Source organism: Carassius gibelio, chromosome B24 (genome assembly GCF_023724105.1).
Source record: "Carassius gibelio isolate Cgi1373 ecotype wild population from Czech Republic chromosome B24, carGib1.2-hapl.c, whole genome shotgun sequence".
Taxonomy (NCBI): Eukaryota; Metazoa; Chordata; class Actinopteri; order Cypriniformes; family Cyprinidae; genus Carassius; species Carassius gibelio.
In genome coordinates, this window is record NC_068419.1 from 7,456,835 (window position 1) to 7,476,654 (window position 19,820).

General features: G+C 35.9%; 1 protein-coding gene across 10 annotated transcripts in view; it reads right to left on the bottom strand.

Annotated features, from left to right (window-relative positions):
* Positions 1 to 19,820, bottom strand: part of LOC128013315 (disco-interacting protein 2 homolog C) — a 103,116-nt gene that overhangs the window by 39,490 nt on the left and 43,806 nt on the right. For 4 of the 10 annotated variants that reach the window (XM_052596217.1, XM_052596213.1, XM_052596215.1 and 1 more), the window contains exons 2-6: positions 14,747 to 14,818; positions 7,618 to 7,725; positions 5,320 to 5,445; positions 4,456 to 4,701; positions 1,338 to 1,463 (exon numbers count right to left, since the gene is read on the bottom strand). In XM_052596217.1, coding sequence (XP_052452177.1) covers positions 1,338 to 1,463; positions 4,456 to 4,701; positions 5,320 to 5,445; positions 7,618 to 7,725; positions 14,747 to 14,818 — 678 coding nt within the window. The remainder of the gene's footprint in view (positions 1 to 1,337; positions 1,464 to 4,455; positions 4,702 to 5,319; positions 5,446 to 7,617; positions 7,726 to 14,746; positions 14,819 to 19,820) is intronic. The other 6 variants (XM_052596222.1, XM_052596221.1, XM_052596216.1 and 3 more) reach the window with 3 other exon arrangements.

The window sequence follows — 19,820 nt, forward strand, 5'->3', positions numbered from 1 at the left end:
AGTTTATCGAAATACCAATATACATTACCGTTTCAAAGTTTGGGATGTGTGAAATTCATATATTTTTTAAATATGTACACCATTTTTTTGATACAAAATACAGTAAAAGTTTGAACAATTATTACATTGTAAAATAACTTCTATTTGAATATAAAGTTGAATTTTAAAATGTATTCCTGTGATGCAAAGCTGGATTTCATGAATTTACTGTCCCTTTTGGTGAAATTAATGCATCCTTGTTAAACAAATGTATTAATTTCTTCAAAAAGAAATAAATAAATCTTACTGACCCCAAACCTTTAAATAGCAGTCAGTATTGTCCTATGTTTCAATGTGAAAATAACTTCCAACAGTTATACACTGGTTAAACAGTAAACATTTCAAATATCAATGCAATTTACAACATTTAAACAAATAATCATGCAAATTTAACAGATAAATACACAAATAGTGACAACACACTGAGAGTTAAAGCAATAGTGCACAGAGAAAAGATAATTCTGCCTTTTTTCACTCACCGTCATGTCATTTCACACCTGTACAATGTTCTTTCCTCTATGAAAAAATAAGATTTTGCAGAATGTCTAAGCTGCTTTTTTTATACAATAAAAGTGAAAGTTGCCAACAAGTATGATTTATTTTATTGGAAAAACAACTTAATTTTAGTCAATTACTCATAAATGTATCATATGGCTTCAGAAGACTTTGAATACTGTATATAATTTGTACAGTTTACTTTTACGATGATTGTATGGCGCCCCTGTTAACCATAACTGTCTTTCTATGGAAAAAAGCAGCATGAACATTCTTTAAAATCCCTGATTTTGTCTTCCATGGAAGAAAGAAAGTCAGATTGGTTCAGAAAGACATAAAGGGTAAATGATGACAGAATTTAAAATTTTTAAGTGAACTATTCTTCAAAAACCAGGGTCAGGAAAGAACAAACAACGATAAGCACATAGAGACAAAGAATGGACATCTAAAAGCAGACTGAAAGCCTGAAAACAGCATTTCACACTTGATAATTGAATAAATAACCATATATATTTAGAAAAAAGCACAAGTTACACAGTCACTACTCACAGATAGACCGAATAGCGAAATAAAACAGAACTGTTGTCAGAAAGTTTCTCTCGCTTATTTGTACATACACAGCAGAACTGACGTTCAGACACATCAGGTCATCAAATTTACGGCACACGACTCCAAACACAAACACACTGAGGGGCCCATCGTCCCCCAGACTCCAGAAAGAACTACACGGAGGACACAGAGACGTTCTAGATGATCGGATGAATGGGGGAAGTGTGTGTGTGCATTGGGGGGCAAATACTGACCCTCAGACTCCAAGGGTGGTGGCCAGAGAAGATCTGATCCAAACTCACAGGAGCGCCGCAGCGAGTTTCCATTCTCTGCTACGCCGAGCATAGTTTTCCTCTTCAACGAGAGGTGAGCGATCGGCCCTGGATGGGGAGGGAGGAAGGGGGGAGAACCAGAACCTTAGAGCCGTCCGCTTCCTCGCTGACCGCAGGTATGGATGGGGCAAGAGGAACGGGGGCTGATGAGCCGAGCATGGACAGTGCCATGTTCCCAACAGAGTCCCAAGGACTCTGGATATCTTGCATGGAAGGGGAAGGGGGGACGGAGGAGGTGGGAATGATTAAGCATTCCTAAAGGAGCACCCACACTGCCATGTTTCTCCCAACGGTACAACACAAATACTGGACAAAAGCAACAACCTGGGAAGCACTTCCAGAACTTGTTCTTGGTCCAGTGGGTTTAAAAATGTCCCAAAGATCCTTGCTGTGTTACTTTATATGCACTAACAATGTTCTGAGAGCTCTGAACACGACTGAATCTCTTGAGGTCGGTTGTCTGCTTTTAGATGGTAACACAACGTTATCAGGTGGGAGGAGAAAAAGGAAGTGAGGGAAAGAATCGAAAGGCTCTTTTACACGGTGATCACAAGTTCCCAGTTTGTTGTTGGAGGCGGCACTGAAAGCTTGCCAAGATTGTATGTGTCATTGACCAATCAGAATATTTTATGTGTCATTCATTATTTTCCAACCAATCAAACTTTTAGTTATGTTTTTTTTTTTGGTCACTTTCAGAGTTGATGTGTCTAAAATCGCTCCCTGCTGCCCACGCAACGTGAATGAGTAAAAGAATGAGCGTTTTCTAATGTCTGCCCACCAAACACATTTATTTCTATTCATGCTTAGCCTAGAGTCATTTTATCTTGTTAGTTTCCTTCTGAACTAAACAATCTACAGCTGGTCTTTTTAGGTGGGTTTTAGGCACTTTACAGCTGGTTAAATTAGCTAAACCAGCTAAGACCAACTTGGCTAGTCTGGCAGACCAGGTAGATTAAAGACCGGTTCACACCAAGGACGATATCTGTAATGATAACTATAAATCTAAAGGTTTTGACAGCAAATCAGAATCTAGACAAAATTAAATAGCTTGAGCATTAAGAGATTAAGCATTATTTGAGAATGCTAATATAGTTCTGTCAGGGCTACTATCGTCAACATAATTTACGATTAGCATACATTTTAGGTTGGGAGAATGGTTCTGTTCTGATATATATTCCCTGCCAAGTCTTCACTGGATGATAGGAGGAGCTGGGGATGGAGGTGGGTGATTATTTCCTGAGCGAGCGGTGGCTGCTGAAAAATGACTAAAGGGACCTTATGAAGGGAATTATGATTGGTGTCGTGATACTATAGGTAGACGTGGATCAGCTGAGAAATGTTTATATTTATAAGTTCCATTCTTGGTGCGAAAAAGGCCTTAAAAAACTTTTAGCAGGACAGTGTAATTATCTACAACTTAGAAGCAACAGAGAATATAATTTACAGAAACCGCTTCATTCTGAGAGTTTTTTGCCCTCTAGCATTGAGCTAAATCAGTAGCAGGCAACTTTTGCCAGCGTTTGTAAAATCGTAAGACATTGTGCCTACAGTGCACCGTGTAAAATGCCCTTACGAGGAAACAAAATGGTGAAAAAAAAAGAGTATCTGTCCTTGCCCTGTCTGTATTTTATTATATTTTAATGAAATATATTTACACTCAGAGTGATTCGAAACTCAGAGCAGGAAAGAAAGTGGATAGAGGAAAGGGAAACTGAGATAGAACAATGAAACAACCAAATAGTGAGGGGAAATAAAAAGAAATATGAAGAGGTAACAGGACAGTGTGAAAATGATGAGTTCCTTTCTTCAGACATTAAACTGCTCCACAGGGCACTCCTACATCATAGCTCTATTAAAACACTTAGCCACAGTCTACAACTTCAAGCCCTCTGGATACAGAGGGTTCGTGAGGTTTTTGAAAATGAGGTGTCTTTCTTTCGATGGCCTCTGAGTGGAGGAGGGGAAAGTGGCAGTTAAACTCTTTCCTCTTCCTGCTGCATTCTGTGTTTACATTTAAAATCAGCTGGATGGAAATTTTTACCATCTGTGCAGCACTGGCTAGTCAGGACTACATTTAACAGACAAAATGGGGAGACGTAACTGGCTCTGTGTTGAATTAATTGTTACCTCAGGGCCCAACAACAAGGATATTTTCTGCTGGTGCGGTCAGACCAGAAGATCTGTCCTTGCCCTGTCTGTATTTTATTATATTTTAATGAAATATATTTACACTTTTTTTATTAAATGTTAAGTTTTCTGAACACAAGAAAAAAAAACTTATTGTGTGCAAAAGGAATTAATAGGGTCATTAAAAGATTTTAGCAATACATTTTATTATAACTATATATAAATTATAACAATAATTTTTACATATATTTTTAGCAGCAGGGTTTAATTTTTTTTTAATTGCAATGTGAATTAAATTAAATACAAAATAAATACAAATATAAATAAACATTTGAATAAAATTGTTAAATTAAAATTAATATTGTTTTAGAAATGTATTTTTTATCATTATAAAAAAATATAAAAAACATTTATTTATATTTATATTTATAAAATTACTTGGATGTACAAATTATAGCTCCATGACGGCTATAAATTCAACACACTTTTGCTGGAAAACAAATCCTTAAAGTGACATGATTTAACTCATTATAACTGAAGCTGCTAAGACTATTGCAAATAATTTGCACAACTTTGGTGACACAAATCATCAGAATTCACAACAACAAATAAATTATTGTGACAATTTGGTCATCTGGCCCAAAAACTGGTATTGGTCCTTATTGTTGAACCGTGCACCTATCAGAGTCTACGGACAAACGTTACTGTTTGCTTCCTCATGACAGACATAGTTTTAGAGGAGATTAGCAGAGAATCATGTTGATGACGGTTAGCGTGATTCAACAACAGCACAGATATACGATAAGGAGCAAAAGAAGGTGCGGACAGCACACATAGAAGAAGCATGGCAGGAAGTGTGGGGGTGACTGGCTGAGGGATCGATGTGGAGGCGGAGCTTGTTTACGGGCGTTACCTGATTTGCCGACATGCGTTTGAGCCAGGACGTCAGCCAGGCGCCCGGCGGCTCCGCTGCCCCCACTCTGCGTCGACGATGAGGAGGAGGAGGTGGTGGAACCCTGGTGGATGGCCCGACTGATCCAGTGCTCCATGCTGATGCTGCCCTGGCTGGAGGTGGGGGTACCCTCACCCTGGCCGCCCTCCTCCTCCGAGCCGGACGAGGTGTCTGTCAGGGTGGGCAGATAGGAGAGGGGGGAGAGACCTAGTAAGAGTCACTCAGACCCACTCAACACTCAGCCAAGAAGGTGGACAAGTGCAATTAAAGTCAACATGAAAAGGTTTTTGCAACCCATTGGCGGGATTTCAGAATAAACTAGAAAATTCTTTAAAAAAATTATATGTAGAGTGGGATATAGTTCCAAGAGCATCCAAGAGAAACTGTTAAGGCCACGAAAAGAAAGTGGAAAAACATTATTATATTTATATATATATATATATATATATATATATATATATATATATGTGTCTATATATTAAAAATAGAATTCTTTAAAATACACAAATAAATGAACTTACAAGTTATTTTTTAATTCTTATTTATAACTATTAAATGACATTTAAAATTATTTACAGTAAATAAATTAATTTTGTAGGGGGGGGCAATAAAAATGGGAAATTAAAACGAACTGCAAGAAATTCACAAAAAAAAAGAAAAAAAAAGTCTTTAAAGACATAGAACAAAACAAGGGTGAAATAATGTTTTTAGAACAAGACAAGGGTGAATAAATAATCACTGGGCTTTTCCTAGGCAAATTCTCCTTTTAAGGATTTCATGTTGACTTTAAATGAACAGTGATTTAGAATCAGGTGTGAAGCTCACCTGGGGGGGTGTAGGCATCCATAGAGGTCTGTACCACTAGAGAACGGCGTTTGGATGGCATGGGAACAGCCATCTTCCTCTCCTTGTGTTTGGCTAGTGCTGCCTGAACTGCTTCTGTGTGGACGTCTGAGGAGGGAAAAAAAACCAATATGAAATGAAGGGAATCTGTATTAACTAGCCGCTGACCTCCAAGCTGGTGTTTATAGTGACGTGGATGAGATGAGTCTCTGGCTGATGGTCGTGAGAGTGTGTGACGACAGCCAAGCCACCACCTCCAGCCCTTCTGTGATCTTGCAATACTGACTCATCTCAGTGTGTGTGTGTGTGTGTGTGTGTGTGAGAGATGACACCATGGCTGACTGTAGGTTGTACCCACGGCTGCACTCCTCACGCTGGCAGAGTCATGGCTTCTAATAATCCAAGCTGTTATTTGGACTCTCTAATGAGATACAGAACAACATATTCCATCAACACACTGACTGTGTTTACACGCCCATGAATAATCCGAAACGATATTTGCTTATATTCTGATTTAATTCCTTTTCAAATGCAGTTAAAGGGAACTGATATATGGAAGCAGATGAAACTAAATTCATTTTGAAAGTTAATATCCAAAATGACAATGTATTTAAATTTACATTGTCCTGTACTGTACTGTACAATGTGCAACATTTAGTGGAAAATGAAAATTCAATTACATAATTTACCTTTGCAATTTTCTACATAATATGTAAATGAAAAACATATTTTAACGCTTTGTAAGTTGCATTATTAAAATGAAATTGTATTATCCAAATTGATTAGATATGTTTAACATGTCCAAGCAAAAACTGTACCAAAATTATCGTTTAAATTACATTTTTCATAAATGCATTTAGACGTACAGGTTGGACACTTGAGATTGCATTTTCAGCGTGATACTATGTGATAATTGTAGCAAAATGCAGTGTGAATTTAAAAATGCATAGTTAGCCAAAAATGAAATGTCTTTTATTTTTCTTAAATGATTTGACACTTACACTTAAAACGTTTCAATTCCATTTTCATTTTATAAACTTCTCTGAGTAGTTTATATAAGACAGAGTATGACATAACCATATGGATTTGACTGGAGCTGATGATATTATTAGTTCATTTCAATTTTTTCCTCAACTGTGTGGCCTTGATGACATCAGCAGAGGAGGAAAGTGGCTTCAGAGGCTGAGAATGTGCACAATAAGAGCAGGGACATTTATTAAGAACATAAATATTACTTTAAATATGGTGCACTTTGATTCCACGTTGTCATTAAAGTAAGACAGTGGTTAAAGCCTGGTATGTGCTGTTCAGCATTACTAAAAAAATACAAAAATAAATGTGTATTTATCGTATTTATTTTATGTGTATAAATCATAAAACCTCATTCCGTAACGAAAAGCTCAAAAGCTGTGTCTCATGATTACCGAACTCTTTTTTTCCTTCATCATTCTATTTTCAGTGTGTGGCTGTCTAAAGGACATATAGAGACAGGACAGGGACAGATACAATTTTAAAATGTACAGCTTATGGCATATAAATCTCTCCCGTTTAAATATCATCTATCAATATTTGTATATTGGAGGCCAGTGACATTTTCAGAGATAAACAAATCCATAATCTGACATGCAAAAAACAACAACAACAACAAAAAAAACACAGCTTTAAATTATATATAACATTAAACATTTTTATGAATTTTTATCATTTAGACCATTATCATTTAGAACAGAGTGTGATTTTTTATTTTAATATTTAAGAAAATTATATTATTTCTTTCCTCTCCTTGATGTCCAAGTTTTTTTTCACCTATTTTTCTTCAGTTTTGCAATACTGTATGGTATAAATAGCAAAATTATCTGGATTTTGTTTTAAGGCTATATAAAGAAGTTGAAATTATGAGACCAGAATACTCACAAGTGAAGATACATTTTTAAGGAATGAATTTTTCTATTGTTTACTTGCTATTACTGTGGTATAGGATAAAGTATATTTGTGGTACATGAATCCTGTGCAGCTTTATTTTCTATCATTCCAATGTAAAGCCCCATTCACACCAAGAATGATAACTATAAAGATAACGACATTAGTGTCCATACAAGCATACAATCATATACTGTTATAGTTGTGGGGTGGACTCTGCTATTCTTTAATATTGAGAAAGATTTTTAGAACTATATCTTTATCGTTATCTTTATAGTTGTTGTCCTTGGTGTGAACGGGGCATACGAATCAGGATGGAACACTCATTTCACTGCTGGAATAAACTCCCTGCTGACTTACCTGACCGGTAACGTTCATCACGGGTGCCAGAGGAGCGTCTACGGTGGTATCGTGAAGCGGAGGGCACCATGGGCGGCCGGCGCTCGTGTGCCATGGACGCCTCCAGCCCTAAAGGACACAAAGAGAGTAAGAGAGGGACAATTACAATTACAGTTTCAGACATAGACTCATTTATAACATATCCACTTCATTGATCTCTTCCTGTAACACTCTCCCTCACTGATGGGCTAAGAGATACAGGTACACTGATTTGTTCTCATTTCAATTTCTCACTGGCAACCTACTTTTTAAGTTCAGTGTAGCTTTTCTTTCTCTCACCCCTTCAGACCTAAACGTTTGTTGTTTTTTAAAACAGTAATTGAGCTGGAAAATATATTAGTATTGACCAATAATAGTGGTTTTATTAATTATTGGAAAGATTAAAAAAAAAAAAATCTATGACAATATATAAATATACTAAACAGTTATTTAATGTTTCTACATTATAATGTTGGAGATGTAAAATTCCAAACAAAACACAAGCAAAACTATGGAAGCCCGTTTCTGCAACTGCATAAGAAAATTAAAAGGTAATTGACACTTTTTATCTCACAATTCAGATTTATTTGTCTCACACTTTGCAATTCTGACTTTTTCTCAGAATTGTGAGATATAAACTTGCAATTGCAAGATGTAGATTTTTTTTTTGCAAGATATATTTCTCAATTCAGACTTTCAGAAGGTCAGAATTGCAATAAAAAAAAGTCAGAATTGCAAGATATAAACTCGGAATTTAAAAAAGTCAGAATTTGGAGTTAAAAAGTCGCAAATTGTATCTCAAAAGTAAAACAAACAAAACGAAATACTGACAAAACAAAAGTAATCCAAAAATGAAAACACTAAACAAAAAAAATAAGCAATCTAGAGCTGAAACAACGAATCGATTTAATCGATTAAAATCGATTATTAAAATAGTTGTCAACTAATTTAGTAATCGATTCGTCGCTAAATAAATTTTATTTGCCATAAGCGGCTCATTTCGTGCATACTTCAAATCTGCGGTGACCAAAGTGTGGCAGTAATGAGCCACCGGAGGTTTTACTCAGCCAGTACAGCAGGTGAAGTAGCGAATAGCCAATAGCTGGCCTCGTTTTATGTCACGTGCTTCCCGAACAGCGTCTCTGCAGCATTCAGCGGGAAGTGGGAGTACTTTAAAGGCTCAAAGTAAAATGAAGAGTAACCTGTAAACTCTGCACTACTGAACTGTTTAAGGGGCCGTTCACATATCGTGTCTTTTGCGTGCTCAAGTTCGTTATTTCCTATGTAGGCGCGCAGTATGCACTCTCATAATGGAAGCGACGCGGTCGCGACACGCACGCGGTGCGATGCGCCCGTTTTTCCAGGCGCGTCCACACCGCATCCATTTATCCTTTGCTGAAATTTCCGGGTCTTCATGGAGAGGGCACGTCATGGTGCTTAGCACGTCATGGTGCTTAGCAAAGGCAGACGCCTCAGGGGCGCTTCTGCCCGAGCGCTTTGGAAAGAAGGAGAAAGCGGCGCGACTAGCGTTTTCCACGCGTTTTTAGGTGCGATATGTGAACGGCCCCTAAGAATTTTATTTGTGCAGATTCTCCAGTACAAGGTTGTTTGCAAATGTTTCAGGGCCGCGGGAAGTAATTTTGAACAGGGGGTGCAGTTAATTTTTTTTTTTTTTTTGACAAAAAACCTATGAGCCTATAGGCCTATTTAAAATACATTTTAAAAATAAATACATTGAGATTTACTACTTTATTGTCATATACACTTCAATGCACAGGGTCTGAAACACACAGACATCAGTTCTCAGATATGCGCAATGCCTTATTAATCTGAAGCAGAAGCAGAATCAGAAATAATAGTTTAATAATCGAAAGAAAACGAAATAATTACTTTCATTACAATTTCAGATAGCCTATACATACATGCAACTTATTTAGATACAACAAATAATATTACAACAAAATATAATATTAATCAAACTTCACAATAACGCTAAAACAATGCAATCGATTTGGGCAGCTGGCTTGAGTCATTGCACGTTTATGTCACACGCAACTCTATTAACTCCAAAATCTTTTTACGCACACCACAAGGAAATAATCTCTGACTATTTAAGCAATTTGTTTATTGAACAGTTCTCCACATCCATTACGCAAAAAACAAACGCACAGTATAAAGCTTTCTGTCTCCATCTTCAACCTTTTTACACAAACCACAAGGAAATAATCTCCGACTATTTGAACGTTATTCAACAGTTCTCCACAACCATTACGCAAAGAACACACGAACGAAATAATACTCTCCATCCCCACCACCTTCCAAAAATACTATAGTATACTACTTACAATTGCTTGGCTAGTCAAAGCTGATCCCACACTTGTTGCCAAAAAAATAAATGTTACAAGCGCGGCAGCACAATGCTCTTACCTGAGCTACATGCAGGCGGGGTGCCCTGGTTACAGGTGTCCAAATGTCGAGGTGCGCTGTATTATATAAAGATGGATGTATTCTGCATGGAACGAGCGGGAAACCTCGTTACTCGGCGACCAAACCTGCCTGCCAGACGTTGACAACGTAACTTCCGAACCTGTGTTGATTAGGCCTCAAAATATGAAATTAAAATCCAAAATATACGTAATAGACTGCGTGTGTCAAAATCATTTTCTAAAATATTCATAAGGAATTTATAAATTGTGCAAAATACTTCAATAGGCCTACATTTTTTTTTATCTCCCTCTCGTCACTAGGGGGTGCTGCAGCACCTCCAGCACCCCCACTTCCCGCGGCCATGAAATGTTTAGTCGTAAAAGCTGATAACATTGCTTTTTAACAGTTAACATTTAAAGCTTTACAAACATGTTATGTGATCAGTTTGTCGTTTACCAGTTCATAATTCAGACTTGCAGCCTAATTATGACTGAATGAGAGAGGTAAATGTTTGAGTATATTTAAAATGCACTTCTTTACTAAGTATTCACTGCTCTTTTTCACACAGCAGGTTTTTTGTGTGTGTCCCTATTTTTTTTTTTTCTGGACAACCTTCTGATGGATTTTACTTTAAATTGTGAGTTCCATTCAGGTTTCATGCCATTGGCATTTTTTTTCGAAGGATTGTTTACAATTTCACAGCATAAGCTATAAAGCTTTTTCCCAGTAAATAATAAAATACAATGCACTGCAATTTTATTCTGTTTTATCCTTATACTTCGTGAAAATATGTTCTCAAAGATTCCTTAAGCTTTGTTTGGGATGTTAAACTACTTTAGGAGCTCTAAGGACTGTCATGGTGAAAACAATATTTGAAATCTCCTTGTGAATTTTGCTAGAGTATGGGTCAGTGTTTTGATTGCAGAAGAATTCGACAAAGGATTACTAACATAATAAAACAACTCCAGGTATATTTTTGATGAGGATATGACAATGCAAAATGGTTAAAATCTCTTAAAAATCTATGCTGAATGATAAAGACCCTTTATTAATAATTTACTTGGGGGAAAAAATTGAAAAACTAAAATATAAGTACATAAACCGATTAATCGATTAATCGTAAAAATAATCGACAGATTAATCGATTATCAAAATAATCGTTAGTTGCAGCCCTAAAGCAATCCAAAAAATCATTTATAAACACTGACAAACTTAACTATCTAGTTATTGATGGATAATATCTTATTTTATCCCATTTAAAAGTATATTCATTTTCAATGGCAACAAATTGCAAAACATTTAAGTTAACCTTTCTACTAGGGGTGGAACGGTTTAACTTTCTCACGGTTTTAGAGTCACGGTTTTGGTTCAATTTGGTGCGTGCTATGTTCAGGGAAAAACTATACTGTCAAATAAAAATAAAGAAAATAAGAATAATCTAATTACAAGCAACAGCACAAATAAATACAAAAGAATAAAGATACAAATAAAATCAATAGTGATTTTCATATTTTTTTTTAGGTAGGTCTAATAGTTTTTAGGTACAGAAACTTAATAAAGTAATAAAATGTAAAACAGCATTGCATATATGACTGTATAAATTACAGATCAATCTTTATTAAAGTAAAAAAAAAAGCTATTCAATCAAGAGCAGTTAGTGATTTATTTTTTGTTGCTGTCTGATTAATATTAAGAAAATGCTGTCAGTTTAAGACACTGTAAGTATGTTCAGCTGGCTATGTATGTTCTAGGATGATTACCAAGATGGGTATTTTGACAATTTTTTTGTAAATTTGTCCATTTAAGCACAATATCTCAGAGAGAGCTTAATATTTGCAAGCGTCCTGAGGCGCAGGTCTGCGTGCTTCGGATGACTGCACGCACAAATCATCTCACTGCGCGTGTGAGCTTACGTCCTCTGGCTCTTTAATGTTTAAACTGTCAAAGCTTACATGAGTTTAGTTTAAACACTGATATCAATGTGTGCTGTTCAGGTCTCACCTGTGAGACAAACCACATTAAAGATGCATGGTCAGATATTAATCTTTTAATTAATTCAATCATATTGAAGTAAAAATCAGTTTAATTCAGCACAGCAGAGAATTTTCTGATTCACGAATAACATTTTCAAATTCAGAGGAAATCTGTTGAGATTTCTGAGGCCATATATAGACGATCCATATCTGCCAATATGTCTTTGCCAGTGCAGCCCTGATTGAGAAAAGATAAAATAATTAATTCCAGGCACACACAGCAGCGATTGGTCGGCTATGACTCATATTAATGGCTCTTGTGATGAGCCAGCTCTGTTGTTCTTTGTTGTCTTGGATTCAGAGCGGAGAGCTTAGCACCACTCTGCTCCTCCTGGCAGATTTTAGGACACGTGAGACGGCCCAGGTTGAGCTCGGCATTCCAGCCAAGAGCTCTGCGTGCAGCCAGGAGAAATCAATTTTGGCCCCGTGCTGACATAGCCTAAATCACCAGCGGGTGGATTTATTCATTCAATAAGGCAGAAGGTGAGACAGCAGGTTAAGTCAGAATCATGCACCAGCTCATGCAGCGGAGGATGTGATGGTGCATTTGTGACTCAAGTACAATGAACACACAGTCTTCCTCCTACTAAGAACCCAAGGGTTAACAGTCACCGATCAATACTGATTGGGTTAAAGTCGAAACCCAATTCAGTTGAAAGTCTGTGCTGGTATCCGGATGCTCTTAAAAACTAGGAGACACACACAAACCCACAATCACTGAGGGAGGTGTCACTGTGCCACGCTCCCTTGCTCCAGTAAATAAAACGACTGATCATTAAACGCAAGTTCATGCCTTTAGGGGACTGTTTAATAACACCAGCTCCTGTAAGAATAGAGGCGTTGCGTTGCGTTGTTTCTGGCGCATGCCGCTATTCTCGCCACAGTCTACGATACATGCGCTGTGCCCGAGTATGATGTAATGTTTTTTTTTTTTTTCACTGGGAGCCAGACTGGGAACATGCGTGCTGCCTGTTGCTATGGCAACAGAAGCCGTGCTAATCAACAATGCAGCCAGACACGCCGAGCACAAATCAGAGACCTTAAAAAGTCACATAAATTCTTACCAAACTATAAAAGCAGCACTAACTTTATGGGTAAGGCTGGGCGACAAAGCCGAAAATATAATATCTTCATATTTTTTCAACCATTTGAAGACATATAACGTAATATCTATGCATTTGCTTTGAATATGCCTTCAAAAAGGTGACTTTAAAATATAAAAAACAGTAACAAAGCTTGTTTTACACATACTTTATTTTAAAATGCATGAAAATGAATTTTTTTATTTAGGCTATATGCATGATATAAAAATAATTTCAGAGAAAGGCAATATTTAAATTTCTATCAATATGTTTTACAAGTGTTTCATAAACATCTTTTGAGCGATGTAGTAAATATGAATTTTTGAATCCGACTTTTCAATTGACTGAGAGCACCTGAATTCATGGTACACTCATAGTTTCAAATCACAAAGCAAGAGAAGATTATGAATCTTGTCTAAATATATTGTCCTAAATACCTGTCTGGCAAAAACTGTAAAAGAGAAGAAATCACCTCATCTGGAAAAAAAGCACAGTTCTTCTTCAAATGTTCTTCGACACCAAACAATTACTCTACCGAGCTCTTCATTTTAATGACGCTGGTGTACTTGTAAAGACTGAAGTCGGAGACGCTTGATCAGCAGTGACTCTGCATTTTATCGATAGTCTTAATGTAAAGTATTTACTTTAAGTGCACTTAAACGAGTGACCAGGGTGATCAACTGAGGAAACCCTTATTGAAAAGCAACACTGAACATTAGATTTCCCCCCCCCCCACTAATATCCATAGGAAGGGGTTGTTTCAGTTCAATGAAACGAGAGAAAAAAGTTCTAAGCACCTTTTATGAAGCTCTTGAGAAGAGCTTAGAGGAGCCTCTTAATTCTGGTGCAGTCACTTATCAGCTCATTTTAAAGCAGCACTGAAGAAAAAAGCGGGCAAATAGACTGATTAAGTCTGGAGCCGGTCTGGGTTATGGATGGCCTTGCTTTCCAAATAAGATTTTCACAGGAGTAAAGAGACCAATAGAGCTGTTGGAGCTTTAAACGTTAAGCTGAATGTAAACTGTCAACCAACTCTAATTTGTTAAACTCCATTGTTATACATCTGATTTAGGGCACTTCTGAATGTTTCTAAATCAGATAGCTGATCATCTAATATTATTACTCATTCTCTGGGTTAGGGATGAGAACAAACCTCTAAGAGCTAAGAATACGAATGATACTTCAAATCATGCACTATCTCTAAGCTTCCTGCCTGTCAAATAACAAAATAGGCATTTAAAATCCCATAAACCTGCATAAAGGTGGATATATATGTGTGCAACCTTAACATATGCAAAGTATTGCAGCCTAGGATGCCCTACAAAAGGCACTGCTCATTTAAGTATGAGAGAACGACTGTGAAATCCATCTGTTGAAAATCTTATTGCCTAGAATATGAGCCCACAGGAAAAGGATTCCCATTGCAGGTTTTTAGAATCTGTTTAAATGAGAGAAGGGAAGGCGAACCCATCTGCTGTAGAAAAGCTGGTTGCGTCAGCTGTTTAAAGTCTGTGGGTATAAAAGCACTTTGTGTCCTTTTAAATGTGAGGTGAGAGTTGGGACTCTTACCTGGAGGGTGTGGCAGATACGCCCCGAGCAGTTTTGACCTCTTCTTCTCATATCCTTTCTGAGTGATGTCACCTGCAAGAGAAAGGGGGCGTCAAAAATGTGCATAAAAAAAAACAAATAAATCACACCTCCTGCTTTATTCAGGATATACATTTTTGGTTTTGAAAACATTTAATATTTTTTCCAAAAATGGTAAGGTAAGGTGTTTTGGGCAGATCTTTGAGGAAACCATCCGGACGGTGTGGGTAATGGATAGTACACCCTGCAATGATTAATGTAACAAGCTTTTGTGACTTGTCACAAAGCATTAAGCGACTGGGCCGTCACATTAAGTTGGAAATTAAGAAAAGATCTGGTGCATAACGAGAGCATAGTGGAGACTTGACAAGTGACAGAATAACTAAATGAGAGAGCTACGATAAATCAATAGTTCTGTTATAAAACCTAGCAAGCCGCCTTGCTGTCTTTTAAGGTAGAATGATAACTGAAATTAATTTCTGACTTTTAATGCTGATCAGCACACACATAGCGCTGCTCATGAGCAGAAAAAAAACAAATTATTCATTGCGATAAGCTAACAATTTCAAACCTCTAAGCAATGAAATACACAACCACACAATGTAAAACATGCTATTTTAATTATTATATTTTTGGCACTTAATAAAATAAAAGCATCCCTCTACTAAATATAACAGAATATATAACCATTTCAATTATTATATTGAATTAATTTGGTTGATTCTTTCTGCAGCTGAATGAAACGTATCCATCTACCATACCCAAAGATAACTTTAAATATGCCGTTTTTAATTAATATACTGAAATATTTGTTTTAATACTTTCTGCTTAAAAGTTTGGCTTCTGTATAAAGCCTTTAATGCTCACCAAGGCTGCATTTATTTGATTAAAAATACAGTAAAAACTGTCATGTAAAATATTATTACAATAAAAAAAAAAACGGTTTTCTAAAAAAAAACAATTAATTTAAATAAAAATATTTTGTAAGTTTGTAAGTGTCTTTACTGTAATTTTTTATCAAGTTAATGCTTGTTTAATAAAAGTAAAAATTTTCATTCTGGGACTGCATTCTCAATTCCTGCATTTCCATCACCTTTCAAATTGCGCAAACTGAAATTGAAAATTGAAAATACGCCATATATTGCAAAAAAAAAAAATAATTAAGCTCACGAGGTGGTTTTTCAGGACCATTTCCATGACTTATTACGAGAGGGGAAAAAAATAATTTTAGTCGCAAAACATTGTTTAACTGAAAAGTTGTTATTTTGTGATGTTTTTATCAGCTTATAATAATACAATATCGCAAAAGGTTTGCACAAATCTGTAAGGGAAATTAAGGATACATTCAATCTCATCTTTGAATAATAAAAAGGCCAAAACATCAATATCTTAAAAGTCAACATCATGCTGCCTACCTTTTTGGCTGGCCTTTAGTACATGGTCCCTTAAAATACAGTCTAGGTAGGCAGCACAGTATGTTTTGGAACAAAGCTACTCTTGTCCTCCTCACCCTTGATGCCAACATAATTATGTTCCCGCACACTGTATACGCTATACTGCTGTGATCTACTGAACATCTCCAGTTTAGATCCTTGGAAGGACAGGAAAAAGTGACAGTGAAGGCTGTTTTTCCTTAATGACCTCTTTAACGGCCCAATAAAAATGGCTGGGAGGCTAAAGGCTTGATGAGGAGGAGGATGAAGGGGCACTGGAATGAAAGAAAAGCAGAAAACGAAAAGGTTTTTTTTTTAAAAGAGACTGGATGATTCATTTCCTCACACCCACTTGCCGCCAATCAAACTGCCTTATGTGGAGGTTTCTGCTCAGGAGATTCATAGCGTTCAATGTCCTTATCTCGCTTACTTATTCTTTGCTCCGCACACACACACACACACTCTCTCTCTCTCTTGCAGTCTTATTCTCTCCTTGTCCTTCCCTGAGGGACGAGTCCCTCATAAATTTTGACACCTCTGCCTAAGACTGTAACCATTAAAAGCAAGGAAAAACACCAGTGCAGACTACTCCGCCGTGAAGAGAGTGAAACAACACAGTTTGAACAAACCCCTATTATGAAGAATTTAACTTCGGTGCATAACTCACCTCGCTTTGTTTAACCTACAAAAAGCTTGTGATGTTCTAGAGGAACTTTTATTTCTTCTCCACAAGCTATTTGATCTGCTGAAAGAGTGGTATGTACTTCCATGTCTCTACTGACAGATTTTTATGACATTATATAAAACATTTTTTTTTTTAAAGAAGTCTCTTATGTCATGCTTATGAAGGCTGCATTTGTTTGATCAAAAATCCAGTAAAAACTACTATTGTGCGATATCATAACAGTTTTCTATTTTAATATACTTTAAAATATCATTTATTCCTGTGGTGGCAAACCTGAATTTTCATTAGCTATTACTCCAGGCTTCAGTGTCACATGATCTTTCAGAAATCATAGTAATATGCTGATTTATTATCAATAATATGGAGGAAACAGTTGTGCTGCTAAATATATGTTTTTTGAAACCTGTGATACTTTTTCAGGATTCTTAGGAAGCTTAAAAATATCAGCATTTATTCGAAATAAAACATTTTTGTAACCATATGGTTCCTTACTATCAATTTTTATTGATTTAAAAGAAAAAGAAAAAAACACACTGACCCCAAACTTTTGAGTGGTAGTGCAGAATATTACAAAAGATTTCTATTTTGAATGAATGCTGTTCATTAGAACTATTTTTCCATCAGAAAATCCTGAAAAAGTATTTAAAATATGTAATATGACATTTACAATACTACTTAATTTTATACACCAGCAAAATCATGGCCAGTATCCAGAATATTATCCAGCTCTATGTCAGTCTTGTTCTTGATGCTATAATCATTCTAGACTGGAAATGTGGATCCACCCTCCTGAAATTCCTTCAGAACAGACTCTGAGCTGAATGTAAAACAGTCCAGTGCTGCAGAGATCCGATTACCCCACGTGTTTCTAGATGAGCTGACATCTGGATGTGACTACACTGAAAAAAAGTCCCTATGTGACTCTCTTCTCAGCTGAAAAACACTAAGCTAGCCTATGCTAACAGCGTAACAAAATGGCTTCATCCCACTCAGGAAAAAGTGCAACAACAATGCAATTCTTGGTTTTTCATGAGCGCACAATGTAATTACATGTTACAGGTGGTGGAGCTTATGGCTCACAGACTACAGGAAACCATCCTTTTGCCTTTTCCACAACATAAACGTCTTAATAATGGGCTTGGGTGGAAAGAATCTGCCTCTATGGAAATCACAACCTCACAAGCAAAAATACTCTTCTATTTATCTAAGAGGATTACGAGCTTGGAGAATATTAACAAGTCCTTCGTAGACCTTTCTAGGCCCTAGAGGAGCCTGAGAAATGCCCTATCTAGTGTTATAGCGTGCCACCAAAGCTGAAAGAAATCAGAAAATCGATTTGTGTAATACAACCCATCTTTAGCTCTAACAAACAGAAGGAATATGATGTCACAGGGACGTGTTCCAAAAAGACAGGATATTGTGATGTCATTGGCTTCCTGTTTGGTGTGAGGCAGTATTCCACAGGGATCTAATCAGGCAGAGGGCCGAGGCAGGCGTCAGATGTGCTGTGATTATCTACTGTACCTGTGTTTGTGTGGGAGACTGTGTGAAGGGCAAAACTAGCAAGAGCAAATAAAACGTCCCTGAAAGTTTCTGGAAAGTTTCAAATGTATGAATATCACTGCACTAGATAATGAAATGTCAAAGCCAGTGGCATTTATTTTAAAGATAGATAGCACATTTTTCAAGCAAAATGTTTCACATTGAGATAATAAAGTGATTAATAGATTTATGGTTCAAATTTAAGACTGCTAGGAAACCTGTGTGAACTTGAAGAACCAGTTGGTTAAAATTAAACTACTCAGGAATTTGTTTTGAGAGAAGATGCCGTTTAGAATGATAATTTGTTATATAATGCAATGAAATTGCACACATTTTTACATTTTGATCAAAGTATTGACTAAATGACTAAAAATGTCTAAAGAAATACATTTTAAAAAGCTACTGATTTAAATGGGACAAATTCATTTCAAGTGCATTATGAAAAATGGATATTAATTTTGATATTTGCTAATGATTACATTTAACAGTGTCATTAAAAAACTAAGTAAAAAATTAATGAGGGAAAAAAGTAAGTTGGGAAAATAAAATACACATGTTCAAATTTTTTTAAATAAAATATGAAAAAAATGCATGTTTAAAAATGTTAAAAATGCAAAAAATTATGATAATATTATAAATGTATTCAAAATGAATATGTATATGTATATGTATATATATATATATATATATATCACATCCAAATAAAAGTTTTGTTTTTATAATATATGTGACCCTGGACCACAAAAACAATTTTCTAAATTGACATTTATACATCATCTGAAAGCTAAATAAATACGCTTTCCATTGATGTATGGTTTTTTAGGGTCTGACAATATTTGGCCGAGATACAACTCTTTGAAAATCTTGAATCTGAGGGTGCAAAAAAATCTAAATACTGAAGTTTTTATATATTTACGGTAGGAAATTTACTAAATATCCTCATGGAACATGATCTTTACTTAATTCCCTAATGATTTTTGGCATAAAAGAAAAATCGATCATTTGATGGTTTTTTTTGGCTATTACTACAAATATACCCCAGCGACTTATGACTGGTTTTATGCTCCAGGGTAACATATGTGTGTATCGTGTATATTTATTATGTATATATAAAAACACACACTTACAGCATATAATTTGAAAATACTTACATGTAGTTACATGTACATGTTTAAATTCATATAATTTATAGCATATATAAATATATTTAATATATTAACCTAACACTTTTCTTAAATATATACATGCATGTGTGTGTGTGTGTGTGTGTGTGTGTATACATATATATATATATAATATAAAATTACATTTTATACTTCATTTAAATTCATTATATCATGAAATAAAAATATATATATATAACTGAAATTTTGACATTTTAAGTATCCAAACACAT